The following is a 16,919-nucleotide window of genomic DNA, read 5'->3' as shown; positions in this document are numbered from 1 at the left end:
TCGCGCAGAAAACCTGTTATTGCGCGCGCATCTTCGTACTATGTTATTGTAAAAAAAATGATAAGGGGGTAAATACATGTTTTTAGAAACATTGAAAGAGAGATAATCAACACGGTATACTTCTTGATTAACGATAATCCAGAATGCCTTTATTCTGTAACAACCGTTGTCCTATGCATTGTCTCGGAACGTCAAATACATATGCCCGAGAACGTCTGCAGCTATGCGTCCCATAAAAGCATCGAAAGGTCTACAGGACCCCTATTGTGCGTGGAGATCCGTATGAAATAGGGGACAGCTGGGTGTAGACCGTTATTTAAACGTGCGCGCGAGCGCTGCCGAGCACACGTCTATCCAAATTGGTTAGTGGAATTTAAATTTCTGATAAAAGACTCGGAAACTTTAATCGTATCATATATTCCGATAACTGTAACTGTAGGAATACAATCGAATTTTTACCAAGCAGAATTTTGCGATCTCATTATATGTCGTACATACCAAATACTCCTGCAAATAGAGAATTTTTGTTTATGTATAAACATCAAAATCGTATATAATTTCATAATTTTTTACGAAATTATAGAGTTTTAATAATATATATGTACATGTATTCAGATATAGGAAAATACTATTCTTTATATAAAATGTTAATATTTTATGATATAAAATTCTATCTATTAATTCCTAAAAGAGATTGTTCAATCTGTAAGAATTACTAAACATTCCTTTTTTACGTTACAAATAAATCTACATATAATTTAATATACTTTCAATAGTTATATCTCTATTTAAAAACACAATATAATTAGATGTAAGTAATATTATACGTATTATTGATAAAACATTTAAGTCAGCGTATGATGTGTCAATTTATACCTTTGACAAGCCTTAAAAGGAATTAAATTCAGAATCGTATCGGTCATACCAGCATGGCGCGCCATCTACATATGAATATTATATCAGAAGATTCTTGATGTTTTTCACTAAAATTCAATGATGAAAGGTACCTTCCGTCCTCTAAGCACTTTAATCTCATTTTTGATTGGTGAAAAATAATCTGAGTCTTTTATGTTAACCAATCAAAGAAACGCTAGAATGGAATACGGGAAGAAAATATATCTTTGGTGTTTCAAGCGGAGGTGCCACTAACTCCACCTATCGATAGACAATTTCTTGTAATTGTGCTTTGCTGTGTCGTTGTACAAACTTTATTCGATTATAAATTGTGTCCCATTGCTTTAGCAGTAATTCAAAATGGTAATTAATTGATTTTCATCTTCCTTTAGTATATCGTAAAGTAATATTATTGAAATATCATCAGAAATCGAAATTATAATGAGTTAACTTTCGTTACCCGGTTTTGTATAGAGATATGACAAATGGCGCACGTGTATCAATAGATCTTTTTAATTATAAACTAAAAAAAATTATTTCCTAAAGATATTATAATACAATTCATAAAACAATTGCAACTTACAAACTTTTTATAGTTTATTATACTTTTAAGTAATCGATTAAATAACACTTCCCGTTATTAGACAATAAATTAATGCAAAAAATATCATAAAGATGCGAAAAATATAATCAGAACGTGGCAACTTATACGGCATAAATAAATTAGAATATATGGAAAATGTTTGTTAATATTAGTAATAAAAATAATTCTAAAAATTTAAATGGCCATTTGCAGGTTTCCTTAAATCCTGTCAGGATCCTAAAAAATGAAGCGGAAGAAGAAAAAGCAGAAATTGCCAGGCTAAGTTTGTTTGTAGGAGCAATAGCCATTGGTGATTTAGTAAAGTCTACACTTGGACCTAAAGGTATGGATAAGATATTGGTGGCTCATGGCCGATCTGCAGGACAAGTTCAAGTTACCAATGATGGTGCAACTATTCTCAAAAATGTTGGTGTGGATAATCCTGCTGCTAAAATCTTAGTAGATATGTCGCGTGTTCAAGATGATGAAGTTGGTGATGGTACCACTTCTGTAACTGTCCTTGGTTGGTATAATTATTTTAATTTTTTTAATATCATTAGTATATAACTTAAGAGAATTCTTTTATATTAAAAATAATGTATAAAATCAATATAAAATTTTAGTATTATTTGTACTTAATATGCAGTGTTTAAAATAATCATTTCATATTTTAGCTGCTGAATTATTAAGAGAAGCAGAGAAATTAATAGATCAAAAAATTCATCCACAAACCATAATTTCTGGCTGGAGAAGTGCAACTAATGTAGCAAGAGAAGCTTTGAAAAATGCTGCAGCTGATAATTCTGCAGATCCTGAACGTTTTCGTGAAGATTTGTTGAATATTGCCCGTACAACTCTGAGTTCGAAAATTTTGTCCCAACACAAGGAACACTTCAGCAAACTTGCAGTAAATGCTGTGTTGCGTCTTAAAGGATCTGGCAATTTATCGGCTATTCAAATAATTAAGAAGCGTGGAGGAACTTTAGGTGATTCCTTCCTTGATGAGGGATTCTTACTAGACAAAAAACCTGGTGTACATCAGCCACAGAGAATAACTGATGCACGTATACTTATAGCGAACACTCCTATGGATACAGATAAAATCAAGGTAAAGAAGAAATATATGAATTTATAATAATTGTATAAGTTCTATAGTAATTCAGCAATATTCATGTATATATTGGTTTACAGGTATTTGGTTCTAGAGTTAGAGTTGACTCAATGGCAAAAATTGCAGAATTAGAAGGAGCAGAGAAGGAAAAAATGAAGGTAACTATAAAGTGTAATTATATTACAATTAACAAAAAGAGCTATATTTAATTATTTATAATCGCGTGTTTACAATTTAGGATAAAGTTGAGAAGATCATAAAACATGGCTGCAACGTTTTTGTTAATAGACAGTTGATTTATAATTACCCAGAACAATTGTTTGCTGACGCTAATATTATGGCTATCGAGCATGCTGACTTTGATGGTATTGAACGGCTTGCTCTTGTTACTGGTGGAGAAATTGTCAGTACCTTTGATCATCCTGATATGGTGAAACTTGGCAAATGTGATCTCATTGAACAGGTATGCCTGAATAAATTGGAATTATGATTAGTGAAGTAGCACTTTTAAAGATACATTAATCTTTTTAGATAATGTTGGGCGAAGACACTTTATTACGATTTTCTGGAGTTCCTTTGGGAGAAGCATGTACAGTAATTATTAGAGGTGCTACCCAGCAAATTCTTGATGAAGCTGAGAGATCTTTGCATGATGCGCTTTGCGTATTATCAGCTACTGTACGTGAATCAAGAATTGTTTATGGGGGAGGATGTAGTGAAATGATAATGGCTTGTGCCGTAATGAACGCAGCTGCTTCTACTCCTGGAAAAGAAGCAGTTGCAATGGAATCTTTTGCTCGTGCATTGCAACAATTACCCACTGTTATTGCCGACAATGCTGGTTACGATTCAGCTCAACTAGTTAGCGAATTGAGAGCTGCACATAATTCTGGCGCAAATACCATGGGCCTCGGTATGTTTATTTTAAAATAATAAATATAATTTACAGTTGTTATTGTTATGAATAGCAATAATAGATTATTAATTATTTTAACTTATCTCTCATTAATAGATATGGAGCAAGGAAAAATAGGCTGTATGAAACGATTAGGAATAACTGAATCTTGGGCTGTGAAGAGGCAAGTTTTAGTTAGTGCAGCAGAAGCAGCCGAAATGATTTTACGTGTGGATGATATCTTACGGGCTGCACCCAGAAAGCGCGTCAAGGATCGCGGACGTTGTTAATTACACAGATGCTCGTTCACTGCTTTATCTGCACTGCTTTTTTTCGTAACACGAATTATGATTAAATAATAAACAATTTAGCTTCTTCCCTTTTGTTAATAAACATTGACACTAATTAATACCAGTATACTTCTTTAATGCTATGGTATGTAATACTATTTTACGTTATAAATTTTAAATCACTGTTCGAAACTGAAGTAAGAGAAGGGTTTATAAAAAAATCGGACATTTTGCGATCATCATTTTTTATAACAATACAATAGGTTTAACATCAATAAATGCCCTTAATACCCTAAAATTGTATATTTTCTTTACTAAAGCTTTGCATTGGCAACATCTATACAAAATTATAAACTTGAAAAAAGAATTATTATAAATGTCATTTATAACAAGAATGCAATTGTCTGAACAAAAATGCAATTAAAAATATAATGAATTCGTATAATTGTAACGAATACAATTATGTATATCAAATCAACCTAACTCGTATTTTTAAATCTTGAACTGATATTATATTCGTTTACATTGACCAATATACAGTATATACTAAAAGATGAAATATGTTTACGAGTATTAAATTTATAAACTTAAGTGAACTTGAAATTATAAGCCAATTTTTTAGTCAAAGTAACTAGCAAGTCAAATGTATTCTACATTTAAATGTGACAAAAATAATTTGTTGCTTCAGTATGCAAATCGTAATTTTGGGTCATAACCGAGTTTATCAAGGTTAGGATTACAAGCAAAATTAATCATTGGAGGTGGACCACACATAAGTACTATTGTATCAGGTGATGGAGGAAATAGATGATCCTTGATCATATCTGCATTTATAAATCCAGTACTGTACGGCCAATTTTCACTACTAGTATCTATTGTATACCAGAGTTTCAATTTGTTAGGATGATTCTTTGCAATATCATCTAATTCTTCTCGAAGTAATATATCTTTTTCTGTTTGATTGGCAAAAAGTAGCGAAGCTTGAGTTTCATCTGTAGAATCCTTTATTATAGCACGAATTAATTGTAGCATTGGTGTGATTCCTGTCCCACCAGCTAACATTACAATCTGCAACAACATACAAATTTATTTATTCCTTAAAGTTTACAAGCAGAAAATATAATTGCATAAATTAAATATATGTACCTTTTTAACATTATATTCCACAGGTGGATCTTTTCTCAAAATTTTTATAGAAAATTTTCCATGGCCTTTATAAACAAGCCGACCAGAAGGTCCTCTAAAATCAACTGTCTCCCCAATTTTTAAGTTTTCTAAGTATTGAGACAGTTTTCCTCCTTCAGGGAATTTTGGATGTACATTTTTAAAATATACCTAAATATATAATTTTATTCATGACTTTCATATTGAACTGCATAGATCATATTTTATACATTTTATTATTTACCTTAATAACAAGATCTACATAACCATGGTCATCATCACTTGATACAGGTGTATAAGAGCGTATAACAACTTCATCCCCAATCTTCACTGTTAAATGAACATGTTGACCGATTGGTAATCCTAATACATGATCGGAAGTTGGCAATGCAAATCTGAATTTTCTTGTATCATGACTTAATATGTCTTTTTTTATTAATGGTAAACTATATTTAACAACTGGTTCAACCAGTAAAATTGGAGATTTCTTTTTCTTATCACTTCTCCAACTGTTGTAAAATTTCACTGCTAATCCTATTACAGCTATGGTTCCTACAGCAGCTAATACTGATACAAACTAAAACAAAAAAAGGAAAGTATAAAAATTACAAATTTGAAAATAAAGTTTATAAAATAAACATATTCATTGTATTTAAAATTCTGATCAAATTTGCAAGCATTTTGAAGATTACTAAAGAGTTATGTGTAATACTTAAGTACTGATTTCTAATACATAAAACTAATTTGAAAAATACAATAACAATTCAAAAGATATTATCAACAAAGTAAATGAGAATACTCAAAACGTGACAATCTATTGAATGTCATCTGCATATATAGAAATACATTAAATCATGAACTTCATAGATTCTTCTTACAACAATAAATACTTAGAATCTTCAGCTTTTAAACAATTTAATTTACTGAAGTACATAACATGTCATCACACAAACATCCTTCCAATTTCTTTTACAATTAAATTACACTTTTTATCCATTTATAGAAATGGACAAACTTATTACCTATAATAAAACAATAATAAACTAATATACGAGAAATTGATTGCTTGAATTATACAAAAACACAATGCCAACCAGTTACATGCATTACGGTTTATTAATTTTTTTCGAAATTTTCGATTAATAAAAATAATACGATTTCAGAGAACTTATATTTTTTATTCAAACTACTTACCAGTGATCGTAAGTTTGACATCGTAAATTAAATCACACGTGGTTAGAATCTCAGTAAAAAAAGTGTTGAAAATGAGGCTAAGGTCGTAATCACAAGAAGAGATAGAAAAGGTAAACAAAAAAAGAATCCGTAAGATTCACAAGTGCTAATGCTTTGACAGCACACTTATTGAGAAAGAGTACGGAAATGTCTTCAGTTCGTTACCGATTTTGAAAGTTTTTCATGCACACACTTCGAGAAATTGCCGGCTCCTACATGGGGTCAGACACAGGACGCTACCCTTTAAAATAGATCTTACTTCCCTCGATCTAATAACAGTTCTACTATTCCAGTATATTTATAGCTATATTACCGAAGGTATTACAAACGTAGAGTAAATGTGGCTTTATATATTGTAATATGTTGTATATTGTTAAATATTGGGTAACGCATCGAAAGAGGATTGTTTCATAATTGCTATAAAGTATATAACATAACACTACAATTTTTCTACATAATTTCATATACATATATATGTACATATAATAGCAGTATTAATATAATAATATTAGACAAATGGAAGCATTTTTATCAAAGGGAAAGTTTTTTAATCAATCAACTAACCTTAGTGAATAATGTACGTATACATATATTACGAAGAGCTCAATAAAGATATATATTCATGTATGTAAGTATATTCATAAGATTCATTGAAGTGACAAATAATAAGAATCTAAGGAGTAGATTTGTATTAATTTAAATTTAACAATGTTTTGAATTGCTTCAAATTGTCGAATTTATAAATCTGATTAGCTGATCAAAAATTTAAATAATAGCAAGCACTTACGTACTCGTTCACTTTATCTATCTAAATATAACCGTTTAATTACATAATTCGATAATGAACAAATTTAATTTTCAATTAACTTCAAACTAAAAAGAAACCATTATATTTAAATAAATATTTTATATTATACGTTTATGTATAAACAAATAATAAAAAAATTTTATTAAATGCCATATACGCACATTAGATCCATTTGATGCAGAACTCGCTTCATTCGGCATAATTACGATAATTGTATTATTTACTATATATTCACAAGGAACGTATCACCTTATAATTATTATATCATTCAATTCAGTCTATTTATAAATGTCGTTTGCAAATTAAACTATAAATAATACTTATTCTAAAAGAATTCGTTGAACAATATTATAACTATCGGCTCAAGTGAATGATCGTACAATTTTTACAATCACAAACACATTTACTGAATGATGAAACAATCTTGATTCAAGGTCGCTGCTTAGTGATAGTATGTTCTTAGATATTCTTTTTATAGCGTAAAAACTTTTAAAGCGTTTAAGATAGAGATATTGAAAAATAACTTAACTAATTTTATATTACTTTCAAGTAATTTGAACAATAATGGCGTTACTCGTTAAAAAAGATTATAAAATGAATGATATTTCGCTTATAATATCATGTCCTTTTAACAATTATTTTAAAAGTACAAAGTATGTGAATATGATAATTTTTCAAGTTATTGCAATCAAAACTTATGCCATCCTATAATAAATAGGTATATGAATAAATGTATCTTCATATAATTACACATGTATACAGTACAACAAGCATATAATACAAATACAGTATAGAACAACATAATAACAAATTATATTCATGTACATATAGTTTCCCTATAAATACTACGTCTATTGAGAGTTATAAATCAGAATAAATTGAAAAAGTAAAAACATTGTCATTATCTCAAAATAATCCAAAAATATATCTACTTAACAAAAATAAGACCTCGAGTTTGTTACCCGGGCTAGCCGTTTATATCACTCAATCGATCTCGCGACTTTACGATATCAATATATAATGTAAAAACTATGATGAAATTAAAGATAATCAACTTTACTTCATTAAAAATAATAAAGAAATAACATATTCTGTTGTAATATATTTTTTATATCGTTTCATAATGCGATATACAAATTTGAATAATATTAATATATTTATGTTAGTAGCGACATCTTAGAAATCGTTACAACTTATAGGTTAGTTGACGATAGAGGTTAGGTGGTATATCAAACGTTGATGTAAACAGATCACCGAATTTGCAACATAATCGTATAGTTTCAAGATCACGTTTTGTCTCGTGATTTTTGACGTACTTAATTATATATCCCAATGACAGCTTTACATCGTGCGTTATATACATGGTTTAATCTTTTGATTTTTCTGATTCTGCTTGTCTTGAGGCTCGATCAGAGGACACAATGGAATTGGTTTATTGTTTTTATTCCACTGTGGTTGTTTGATCTCATAGTTTCAGTTAATATTATTATTAATATCATCACCCTTTTTAAAAATGGACGTATTGATCATTTACCTCGGGAAGTAAGTTTTTTTCATCAAAGAGTATTACTTGCATATAAATTGTAAATATTACTAATTAATTTGTTAATAAGAAGATTGCAAAAATTTTCACTTTAATTTATAGTATATTTCCTTAATTATATGAATAAATAAAAAATGTATTGTCCATTCTACCGTTAATAAGAATTTCGTTAAAAAGGAAACTTAATTTATTATATATTGAGTGACAAATTATTTGTAACATTCATCATATATTGAAATTCTTGAAAATATAATATTTCATACAAAAAAGCTAAGCTTATGAATTTGATATAAACATGTACTGTGATGAAACTGGGTACTTATTATATTTTATGAATACTGAAAATATCTTTTTTTCAGATGTGGTATACATCAGTTATGCTCATGAAAATAAGTGCCCAAATTTTAATATGTTTGAAATTAGAAGCACCACATTGGTTTTTACCAGCAAAACTTGTTTTGGGACCATTTTGGATTCTTCTTCCAGCATTGGCAGTTGATGTCTTTATAAATTTGATGCATCATTATCGATATTAACAATGAACAAATCACAGCCAATTCAGAAATATTATAATAAATGTATGTAATATCTACAATGTTTTATATGAATACATTTCGTATAAATTAACTTTAATTATTATTAATATAATTATTATCAATGCCATCAAAATTATGTTGATTTCAATTATAAACAATGGCTATATTTTTTGTATATTTGAGGATCATTTTTTTAACTTAAAAACATTTTGTAAAAAAGTAGTAATTTATTATTTATTTGCATCTCATATGTATATGTTATATAATGATTAATTAATAGGTACAACGTGTGTAAATACTTTCCTGATATTAGATTTTATTTTACATACCAGTCTCTTTTGAATAGTAAAAGTGAGAAAGTATATAGTGCATGTTTAGATAGTATGGTAGTCACAAGATGCCACTCTAGTTTACTATAAATACTCTATTGCACAAGGATGAATAGGACAGAGATATAAATAAGTAACTCTACCTCAGATCCATTATTGAAGCTTTTCTCATTAGTTCATAAGACTGTCATCTCTTACAAACAATAAAGTGACTGTAATATTTTTTAGCATATTTATTAATATATAAAATAAATAACAGTGAAACATTAGAAAGAATTTATGTACTTACCTTTATTGTTATGCAACATGGTTCATTGACAAATGTCTTTTGCTTGCATTGTGCATATGATAATTATTCCAGCAACCATCTGTTACATTTAAAGTCCTACACCATTGAAATTCTTTCAATGGAAATGATCAGTGGAATTGGAATGTAATTGTTAGTAGAACACAGTACGAATGATACAAAACATTTTGCTAGCTTAGTTGATAGTAGAACAAGTTCTGTAACAGTGTTTGTACATTTTTACTATGAATTTTTTAATCTAAGTATTCCTTTTGTGTGAATAGAATTTATGAGTTCATAAAGTGGATAAATCAACAATTTTATAGTGATCTACTGAGCTGGATATAAGTAACATGAAGCAGGTAGAATGACCAGATATGTTTTTACTATGTTACATTAAATATCTATATAGTTTACAATAATTAAAAAATTAACAATAAATTTTGCAAAAACTAAGATTAATATTATAAATTAAGCTATCTAAATATTAAATATAAATACATTAAATATTACAAGTTATCATATATTCAAGTTTATAATTTGAACTCATTATTTATTAATATTAAAATAAATAAATATATACTCTATCCAATCCTATTTATTATTTTTATTGCAATTCTATTTTACAGATGAATGTGATTTGTTTTATATTTCTATGTTTATTATTATCACTAACGAAAAGTGGAGCTAATGAAGATCAAGTTACAGTGACAAAAGTTCCAGCAGGTCATATAGCTGAACTTCCATGTTTGAGCAGTGATGATCATCATCGTTTTATGTTTTGGCACCTTACTGGTAATAACCGCATTATTGGGCCTGGAAATTTAATGGATGAAAACAAATATAATTATGAAGTGTTAACAGGAAAGCTTTTCATAAGGGTAAGTAATTATTGTAAATATTCCTCTTACAACTTTTAGGTATTTTATCTTAAGAAATTATATCTTTTATTAGGGTGTATCAACAGCTGAGTCTGGTTTCTATAAGTGTTTTTCCAAAGGTATATCAGATCGTTCTAATATCACTAGTAATACTATTGAATTAATAGTTAAGAAAGATTGGGAAGATCTTTGGGAAAACGATTTTGAGGTATGTTAAGATACGTTATATCTTCAATAAATATATTTTTCCTATTTGTTTTCAATAGTCTCTTTCTTATAGACAAATTTATTACGGGGTATGGCTGCTGTTATGGTAATAGTTGTTGCTATAGCTATTGTTCTTTTCATTGTCACAACAAAAAGGAAACACAATCGCAATTTTTTTGGTAAATATTATAAATTGATATGTAAAACAAAATATCATATGTTTATGTTTAATTAATATGAATTATTTCAGATTTGGAAGAATCAAGAGAAAATTCTCCTGCAAAATATACGCCAAATATCTATACTGTTCCTCCACCATCTATGTCTATACCAACAATTGATGAAGGTGGTATTGATAATGAAGCTCTTGATATTGATTTCCCAAGAGTATTTAATCAAATGCAAAAATAATGAATAATTTTGTAATATATTCAAAGAAATTTTGTTTCATGGTGAATGCAACATAAAGACATACACACATACATACATACATAGCCATATTTAAATTTATATACATATACATTGATTTAGGAATTGTGCCATGAAGACATAAAATACATAATCATTTCATAAGTAAAAAAATAGTTTTAATAAATGTTTTGTAGATGAAAATTCTCTTGTAACATATTGTATATATATTTATGTATATAAATAATGATTAAATAGTTTAATTATATGTTTGAGAATTTGCAGCTGTTCCATGAGTAGTGTTCAACATACTATCATTCATTACATCTTCTTCATCTTCTTCTTCTTCCTCTTCTTCAGGTTCCACTTCAGTTTCTAATAATCTTATTTTCCTATTGTTTTCACTTAAAACAGCGGCCACTTTTCGCGCACCACTGACTGCTATTTTTTTAGCAGTTATACCTTGAAAAGGTCGTGGCCAACTGTTACCTAAAAGATCTACTAAACTAATTGCATTCTTATCTTGATTTTCAAAAATTCGGACGTTATTCAATGGCAATTGTACAAGATACGATGCATGTGTATGTTTGTTAAGTAGCAGTAAACTGAGATGTTCGTTAGAGTAAAATTGTAGATCAACTACAGTACAGTCTATGTACGTTTTGGAATGAGATTCTGTAAAAAACAAACGTTATGTTACTTTAAAGAATTAAATTATTGCATATATTTATAGTAAAACAGCAAACCTGATTTATAATCTGTATCTATCGTACTTAATTTAAACCTAAGAGAAATGGGTTCTATGCATGAACACTCGACTTTAAACAGTCGTAATATTTGATGGTCAGCATCACATGTAGCTACTAGCAAACTATCATTGTTTGTTGCAACTTGCGATGATGTAAATCCTATAGACGGCGACAAAGCAATATTTGATATGGTAAAATGTTCAACTAATCCTTGGTAAGACTCACGAAAAACATTATGTATAGCAGTAATTAATTTCGCATGAGACTGCAATAAGGAATAATTAAGGTCTTGTTTCACAATAAGAGGATGATCACGAAGACAATGATTTTCATCGAGCATAGTAGCCCATTCGCTTCCTTCAGGAGTTAGACAAGTTTGTAAATTTTCCCGTCGCAAGTATTGACCTAACTTCTCTAAATTCACTCCTTTTCTTCCTCCAACACCAGGTTCAGTCTTATCAAAACCGCGCAAAAATTCGGCGATAAATGTTAACTCTTGTTGACTGACACGACTTACTTCAGATGGTATTCTTTCATCTGACAGCCTTAAAATTGCAACGTATAACCACCTTAAAATAAAAATATAAAATAGGAGAAATAGAAATAGAAATAGTAGAAATATTGGATAATAATTTTAATTTTTAAACGTACCGGAAAAACGCTTTATAGTCACGCATGCTATGATCTATCACTTGCTGAATTTCAGAAGATTTTGCTAAAAAAGCTTCTGATGCATGAAGAGCATTAGTTATAATAGTCTCATCAGTAAGTCCTAGTAATTCATACGAGCCACCTAATCTGACCATTCCTCTCATTTCAGCTAATTGGTATACGAGGGCCATCCCAACGCTAGTTAAATTTTTTAAGACTAATTTCTACAAAATAGGGATGGATTATTGTGATGTAGATAAATTAAAGAAATTATCACCAAATATTACCATCATACCTGTATATTACTATAACACATTTCAATGCTATGTCCTAATTTTTTTAAACCCTTTTCAGTCAAATCACGTAGCAAGAAATTCTCTAAGTTTTGGGTAGGTATACCAATCATTAACAGTTCTAAAAAGTCTGCAGCAACTCCACCAGGTGGATTTGTTTCTGCATATCGTGCAAGTTTTTCATCCATTTCCAAAAGAATTGTCTCCCATGCTTCAGATATTGCCATTAACGTACGTGAAAGATAATCCATCAGGTATTCGATATTAGCTTGAGCTTGTGCTACCTCAAATTTAGATAAAAGATTTATAGAAATTTAGTATTATTTTGAAATAAACTTTTAAAATATATTAAGCAAAGAACCTTTAAAAAAGCTGTGCTTTGTTCCAACAGTGGACACCATAATCTACTTGCTTTGATGCCAATATTATCCTTCCATGTAATCCACATTGATTTGCCAAATCCACCACTAATTTCTAATATTTGACCATGACCAACAGAAATTGTACCGCAATAGAACATTCCAAATACATACATTGCAACATTTCCATCATCTAAGCCAAGCTATAGCATATACAATTATCTATAGATGATCACAATGTTAATATTCCAAAACATCTATGATATTTAAACTTACAAAAAGTATATCTAAAGTTTGAGATAAAACTTCCTTGCGTTCTGATTCTTGACCAAAACTTCTATTTAAACTAGGTAAAGGTGGGAGATATTCTCCAGTCGGTAGCATATTTGCTTTGCTACCATTTAACAAAGTATCACTTTCTAAATTTGCTAATGGTAACCATGTCATACATGTAATTGCATTGTGCAACATTAACTTTGTTCTATGTATAATATTTTTATTCTCAATATCTACAAGACACACTAATTTAGAGACTTCATAACAAATCGCTAGAAGTTTTCCATCTGGTCTCCATGCTAAATTCACTATAGTATCGGATTCCTCTTGAGGACTCAATAACCATACTCTTTGCCATGTTAATCTATGTAACGTAACTTCTCCTATAAAAATCATTTTAATAAAGATAACATTATTTATTACATTTATGATATTCAAGAATTCCTACTATTATAAATAAAACTAATATTACAATGAATCAAACTCTGATAATATTTACTAAAAAATTAATAATATGTTTTTATTAACTTCTGTATAAATAATTAATATCAACAATAAAGTGTTATAGAAATTTAAACAACTGAAAAACTTCAACTTTTTATTTACTAAATGAAAAATCTAACCTTTCACATTTGCGATTGCTAAGAGATCCATTTTTGGAGACCATTGCATCCGTGTTACTTCAACTAGAAGTTGTCTTTCTTCTAATTGTCTCATACTACCTGCCATTTTTGTAATATTGATCAGAATTTAACTTGCAACAACATTCTGTCGAACTATTGGAAACCGCAACTTTGAGGTTATGTTTGCCATCGGTATATTTTGTTTATAAATAACACAACATTGCATACATATACGTATAAGTACTAAACCAGTTTTTCTACATACATCTAGAATCTAAAGCCAAGACAAAGTGTTTAAACCAATCGCATACAGTACATGCATATATTTATTAACATTTATTGAAAGACAAACTTTTATATACAGTTTCAAAATTTTTGCGTTTGTCATATTTCAGCAAAATGTAATTATGAATGAAGTATAAACTGCTCTTTTAATGTAATACTAGATACTATCAGATAATACATACATATAATCTGATACAATTAAGATAAAATGCTATTATGCTATACATATCGCAGTGTTATGAGTCACGAGTCAGGTAGCTTCTTAATATCATATTTTGCTTGAAAATGTTACAATCGGGATGTATTAATTTCATGTAGGTTCGTGTATGAAAAATTTCTGAATGAGCGTAACAGAAATGTGACAGTTAAACAAATTGTCTAAATGCTGCCAAAAGCAATTCAGCGAATGTCAAAGGTGGAGAACTAAAATTAAAAATAAACACCATTACTGACTTTTTAGCATGCGCACGAGCTGCCGGACATTACAGACAAATATTTCGCGCCTAAACAAATTTCCGATAGAAATATCATTTCGAGTTTCATGCGCTAACAATAAATTGTTATGATACGTACGGCCGTACTAAGTCTAACCGAAATGGGATACGTGAATTGCGCGATGCGTCTTCTCTTTAGGAATGAGGTCATTGAAGTTCGGCACAAAATTGGAGTAAACCAGATTTTCACACTATCGCATTTTCAGACAGCTCTGAATTTTGAAATCTAGATGATAATGAATATTATAAAAAAACATTTTGCATTAGAAATTTTCTTTATATTTTTATTTATTTCTTTAAATATTGGCTTTTAAAATAGCATTTGTTTTATGTTAAGAACTTTTTAGTAAGTCTGAAAAAACGAGGATCCTCTTGAGCGCAGAGGAAATAAAAACTTTCGGTTTTGGATATTTCAAGAATATTTGTCTGCGTTTACGCGTAAAAAATTGGTGATCTGCAATACCGAGGCCAGCTTAAAGCCAAGATATTTATGTGAAAGTGAATGAAATTAATATTCAAGGGAAAATAAGGACTAGTGAAAATTCCGAAGCTTATTGAAAATTTCTGATTCTGTGTAAAAAGTAATTATATTAAAGCCAAGAATTTTATTTCTCATAAAAAGGCAAGAAAGTGTAATTTACAGACAAAGAATAGAAACAGACGCAGCTTAACTTTCTGTTTATTAAACAACCTATCACGTTCGTAATATACGTTTAATAAATACGAATTCACCATGTTCACAATATTTAACAAAACCTTATATCTTTAATAATAAACGTTCAACGTTCAAGCAGAGAAAAAATAATAAAGAAACAAAATACTATTCACAGACGAATAAATCAAACAGCTTGTACAAAGACTCGTTCAGTAAACTCCCACACCTCATCCAGAAGTATTATCAAAATAAATAAAATTTCAACGAAAGCCACGAATCCTGTTATCCTTTTAATCGTCTTCTTCAAAAGAAATTCATTTTTGGAAAGCTAATTTCCACTAGTTCCAATTAATTGTAAAACCAGTCATAAATCGACTTCCGCCCGAAGTTTGATCGCGAATTAATCATATTATTATATGATCCAATATATTAAATGGATCATTTTTTAACATTTCTAGTCATTTCTTAAAACTTTATATATATACGCAGGTAATTTATTTTTACCAAAAATGAGAAACGACCCCTTAACGAAATAGGGAATTTCTAAATGAAGAAACGAAGAAATCGATTAGTTCTTTAGTATTAGATACGTTTGAATTTATAAATAAAATTACAATGTTTTCCGTTCTTTTCATATTGACGAAATAAATCAAAATTCTTTATAATAATTCCACTGTTCCACTAAAAGTACTATAGACTTGTAGGCTTCTTTTTGGATAGCTTACATCCTAGAGATTGGTAATTCAATCGACGAGTTTATTCGTCTAGTTAACAGGTTAATTAAAATCGGTTCACCCTAAAAACCTCAATAGTCGCGACACCTGCGTCTACGTGGTTCTCAACCAGCACGGCGCTACGGATCCATCCTATCGATCAATCCCGTGAAACTTGGGGAAAGATCCCCTTAACCCGTATCGACCCATTTTTAAATTCATCTTTCACTGGGGAAAATCTAGTCGTCGATCTATTTGTATATTCAGATCGAAGAGAAAAATAAATCGTGGCGCGTAAGAATTTGCTGCAACTCGTCCATTCATCGATCTATTCATCGATACCAAAATCTGTTCGTTGATATCGCGCGGCCAGAACGAAGAGAAAAAACGACTCCGCGGCAGTTTCATAAAAACGTATTCGTAAATCTACTCGTCGATTTAAAAATCTATTTTTCGATATCGAAACCTATCCTATCGCTAACGTGCACGCAGAATGAGCGAAACAAGTGAAACAAGAACTTGCGTCGACGACTCGTCGAATCGCTCGTCCGTTCCTAGATCTATTCTCCGATATCGAAATCGTTAGCATCGTGTAATCCAGAACGAAGATAAAACCAACCGGCGTTAGAAGTTAGGACAAAGTCGATCGAAGG

The 16,919-nt window shown here is 29.7% G+C and overlaps 5 protein-coding genes across 6 annotated transcripts; 3 read left to right on the top strand and 2 right to left on the bottom strand.

The window, feature by feature from the left end:
• The first annotated feature begins 1,090 nt into the window (after positions 1–1,090).
• Positions 1,091–4,071, top strand: LOC126878117 (T-complex protein 1 subunit beta). Its single transcript, XM_050640614.1, has 7 exons — positions 1,091–1,257; positions 1,691–2,000; positions 2,152–2,585; positions 2,669–2,746; positions 2,827–3,051; positions 3,120–3,501; positions 3,601–4,071. Exons 1-7 carry the CDS (start codon positions 1,255–1,257, stop codon positions 3,771–3,773), a joined length of 1,605 nt encoding a protein of 534 aa, XP_050496571.1. The 5' UTR covers positions 1,091–1,254; the 3' UTR covers positions 3,774–4,071.
• On the bottom strand, positions 4,002–7,432 carry LOC126878142 (NADH-cytochrome b5 reductase 3). 2 transcript variants are annotated; one of them, XM_050640673.1, is made up of 4 exons: positions 7,140–7,432; positions 5,182–5,514; positions 4,920–5,108; positions 4,002–4,841 (listed from the first exon to the last, which is right to left on the bottom strand). In XM_050640673.1, exons 1-4 carry the CDS (start codon positions 7,176–7,178, stop codon positions 4,458–4,460), a joined length of 945 nt encoding a protein of 314 aa, XP_050496630.1. In that variant the 5' UTR covers positions 7,179–7,432; the 3' UTR covers positions 4,002–4,457. The 2 variants fall into 2 exon arrangements, with proteins under 2 accessions (XP_050496630.1, XP_050496631.1); XM_050640674.1 differs by lacking the exon at positions 7,140–7,432 and adding an exon at positions 6,132–6,713.
• Positions 7,433–8,164: 732 nt separating this feature from the next.
• Positions 8,165–10,020, top strand: LOC126878167 (transmembrane protein 60). The gene is made up of 3 exons (XM_050640726.1): positions 8,165–8,520; positions 8,881–9,099; positions 9,957–10,020. The coding sequence occupies exons 1-2, from the start codon at positions 8,311–8,313 to the stop codon at positions 9,055–9,057; spliced, it is 387 nt and encodes a 128-aa protein (XP_050496683.1). The 5' UTR covers positions 8,165–8,310; the 3' UTR covers positions 9,058–9,099; positions 9,957–10,020.
• Positions 9,541–11,446, top strand: LOC126878153 (uncharacterized). The gene is made up of 5 exons (XM_050640701.1): positions 9,541–10,034; positions 10,302–10,553; positions 10,627–10,761; positions 10,834–10,939; positions 11,011–11,446. Exons 1-5 carry the CDS (start codon positions 10,026–10,028, stop codon positions 11,169–11,171), a joined length of 663 nt encoding a protein of 220 aa, XP_050496658.1. The 5' UTR covers positions 9,541–10,025; the 3' UTR covers positions 11,172–11,446.
• On the bottom strand, positions 11,326–16,892 carry LOC126878109 (anaphase-promoting complex subunit 4). Its single transcript, XM_050640590.1, has 7 exons — positions 14,120–16,892; positions 13,497–13,879; positions 13,223–13,423; positions 12,864–13,145; positions 12,569–12,792; positions 11,915–12,486; positions 11,326–11,843 (listed from the first exon to the last, which is right to left on the bottom strand). Exons 1-7 carry the CDS (start codon positions 14,223–14,225, stop codon positions 11,428–11,430), a joined length of 2,184 nt encoding a protein of 727 aa, XP_050496547.1. The 5' UTR covers positions 14,226–16,892; the 3' UTR covers positions 11,326–11,427.
• Between the last annotated feature and the right edge of the window lie 27 nt (positions 16,893–16,919).

Source organism: Bombus huntii, chromosome 2 (assembly GCF_024542735.1).
Source record: "Bombus huntii isolate Logan2020A chromosome 2, iyBomHunt1.1, whole genome shotgun sequence".
Classification (NCBI taxonomy): Eukaryota; Metazoa; Arthropoda; class Insecta; order Hymenoptera; family Apidae; genus Bombus; species Bombus huntii.
Note: the sequence above shows the minus strand (reverse complement) of the source record. Positions and strands in the feature narration are given on the sequence as shown.